Genomic DNA, 2,521 nt, shown 5'->3' on the forward strand with positions numbered 1-2,521 from the left:
CGACTTCGTGGCTCTCCTCCCTCCGGAGGTCAGCTCTCGGATTTTCAGCGACCTGGACGTCGAGAGCTTGTGTCACGCGGCCGTGACGTGCAAGGGCTGGCACCGCGTCATCGAGAGCAACGACCGCTTATGGAGGCACCACTGCTTGAGCGTGAGGGCTGTCTGCCAGCGGGAGATCGACTGCGATCGAGGAAATGGATATTCCTGGAAGGTAAATTTCACGTCAGTGACGTAATGTCGGCAGCGTCGAGGCTTCTGGGATTGGTAATAGAAATATGTAAAGAAATCTCATCAGCACATCTCATCTGTCCCAGGCTAATGGGAGAACCGCTGTAATCACAGTGTGGCTCGGTAGTGCACCCCAACAGCCAAACATCTGGTTAAATACACAGAGAGATGAAAACAAAGCTGTCCTGTTTCCTACCCAGGACCCCATCTGGCCAGCCCGGCACAGCCCGTTTAGTCCTCACACAGCCTCAGCACTGACGTTCATCATATCAAAGTCTGCACAGCCCAAACATGGAAGAAAGCCCACATCCCAGTAGACAGGGCCAGGGCGGAGAAGGCAACGTACCCCCGGCTAGGCAGTGTGCGCGCTCTGGTTGTATTTCGTGGGAATAGTTCTGCTGGTGAGGAACGGCTTCCTGGAAATTCATCCTGGTTAGCTCTGCCTCAGTACGCCTTGAGCGACATGCATCCAGGAGAAAAAAAAATTGGGGTAGAGAAGAGGAAACAAGCAGGAGCTCCGAGAAGCTGTTTTGAAACCCCCCCACACACACACTCCCAGTTGCAGCTGCTCTGAGGAGTTAGGAGCTGAACATGCTGGAAGATCTATCACTGTCAAGTCCAGCCTGCAAACTGAGGTAGATCAGGAAAGGAGTGGTTTCACTGTTACTAATGGACCAGCTAGAGGGTGATCTCCACCTCATTCTAGCTGGTGTGTTTGAGAGCAGGGGGGGCAGTGGAGGGGTGAAAAGAGAGAAGCAACAGCAAAAAACCCAAACAGTTCTGGACTCCCACATTTCAGTAGAGTTGTTTCAGTATGAGGCAAAGCCATGAGCAGGTAGTGGTTGCCCTTTGAACGTATAGATCTTACTACTCTTGCACAGGAATTTCCAGAGCTCCCTGCGCTGATTCTCTATTTTATCTGGAGGGGATTTGAAGTAGAAGCAACAAACACACCAAGTCAGCATTTTCTTGCACTAAAAGGTTGGCTGAAGAGAAGAATCCAGCCAGCCTGCATTAAATCCCAAACAAGAGTTAAAGGTCACAAATACCTAAATAGGAAGAGAAAGTGAAAGGCACCTCTTTTAAGGAGGAAGATGAATTCCTGGTTTAGCGTTTTCATCTTGACCCTCAAAGAACTGAGTGCACCTTCCTGGGCTTAGCATCTAGATATCCAAAGACACATTCTAAATCCTTTTTCTAACATTACTCTTCCAATGCAAAACTTATTTGTATTGAATGCAACTGAAATCAGTTCATTTCCAAGATTTGAGCTGTCTGTTTTTCCATCAGATCACATTACTGAGGAACTACTGGAAAAGCAAAGTGAAGCAAGAATGGCTGAGTGGGAAATACAGCAACATTCCTTCACAAAACAGCTTGCCAGAGAAAAGCATGTATCCGATGGACGTCGACACATGGGGAGAAATCCTGGAAGCAGAACTTGAGAGATGAGAAACCAGTGCTGGTTCTTGCAACTCAAGAACCTTCTATCAACTCACAGACTGCCAAACTGTAAATATTTTGCCGTTCAAAGTCAGTTGTGTTTGCAAACACGATGAAAGCTTCTCAAAAAAAAAAGGGTTTTTTTATTTGCACTTTATCTGATTTTCTGTAAAATTCTAAAGAATATTCAGTTGTAATTTTATATTTGTAAATTTAATGTTCTGCTGTATTGTCAAAAAGATGTTGATTGTACTTTCAATTTGCACTTTTTATTTTGGAAGAGATGACTTTAAGAAAAAAAAAAAGTGTGTTTGACTTGAAGTGTATCATAGCAGCAGCACAACATGAAAGCCCACAAAGGAAGGCTGGGGAAGGGACAAATCCAGACACTGGAAAGAAAAGAAGAGGACAAAGCAGCCACCTCAGCATCAGCTGAACATTCCCAGTGCCCATCTCAAGGGACAGAGCCCTCACAAGGATCTTCTCTGAACCTGCACCCACGGAGGCATTAGTGCTCTGCAGCGCTGCATTTCCACTGCCTGGCTGTGGGATTTCTGGATTAGGACTCACAGATGCAGGCAATGGGCAGGACTGAAGCAGCCACGTAACTAACAGCCTCTGCCATTAGCTGTGCATTTTAGTCATTTGCATGATGAGGAGTAGAGCAAAATTTACTACTTTAAACAAAATAACTCAGATAACCATACAAGATAACACAACTGCATATACTTTTGTAGTCAGGCTAAAACGCATTCAGAAACTAAGATGATCTCCCGTCACACAGACCCTGCTTTACCAGCACCGATTTTTGGCACTGACTTTAACTGCTGCTAGTAAAAGAGGAGATGCC

The 2,521-nt window shown here is 45.8% G+C and overlaps 1 protein-coding gene across 1 annotated transcript; it reads left to right on the forward strand.

Moving 5' to 3' along the window:
* Position 1: 1 nt before the first annotated feature.
* On the forward strand, positions 2 to 2,058 carry FBXO48 (F-box protein 48; the record flags this gene model as incomplete). Its single annotated transcript, XM_009290913.1, has 2 exons — positions 2 to 211; positions 1,519 to 2,058. Coding segments are annotated over 2 exons (372 nt in total), but the record flags the coding sequence as incomplete, so codon positions are not given.
* Positions 2,059 to 2,521: the final 463 nt, after the last annotated feature.

Source organism: Aptenodytes forsteri, unplaced genomic scaffold (assembly GCF_000699145.1).
Source record: "Aptenodytes forsteri isolate BGI_AS27 unplaced genomic scaffold, ASM69914v1 Scaffold346, whole genome shotgun sequence".
NCBI classification, from domain to species: Eukaryota; Metazoa; Chordata; class Aves; order Sphenisciformes; family Spheniscidae; genus Aptenodytes; species Aptenodytes forsteri.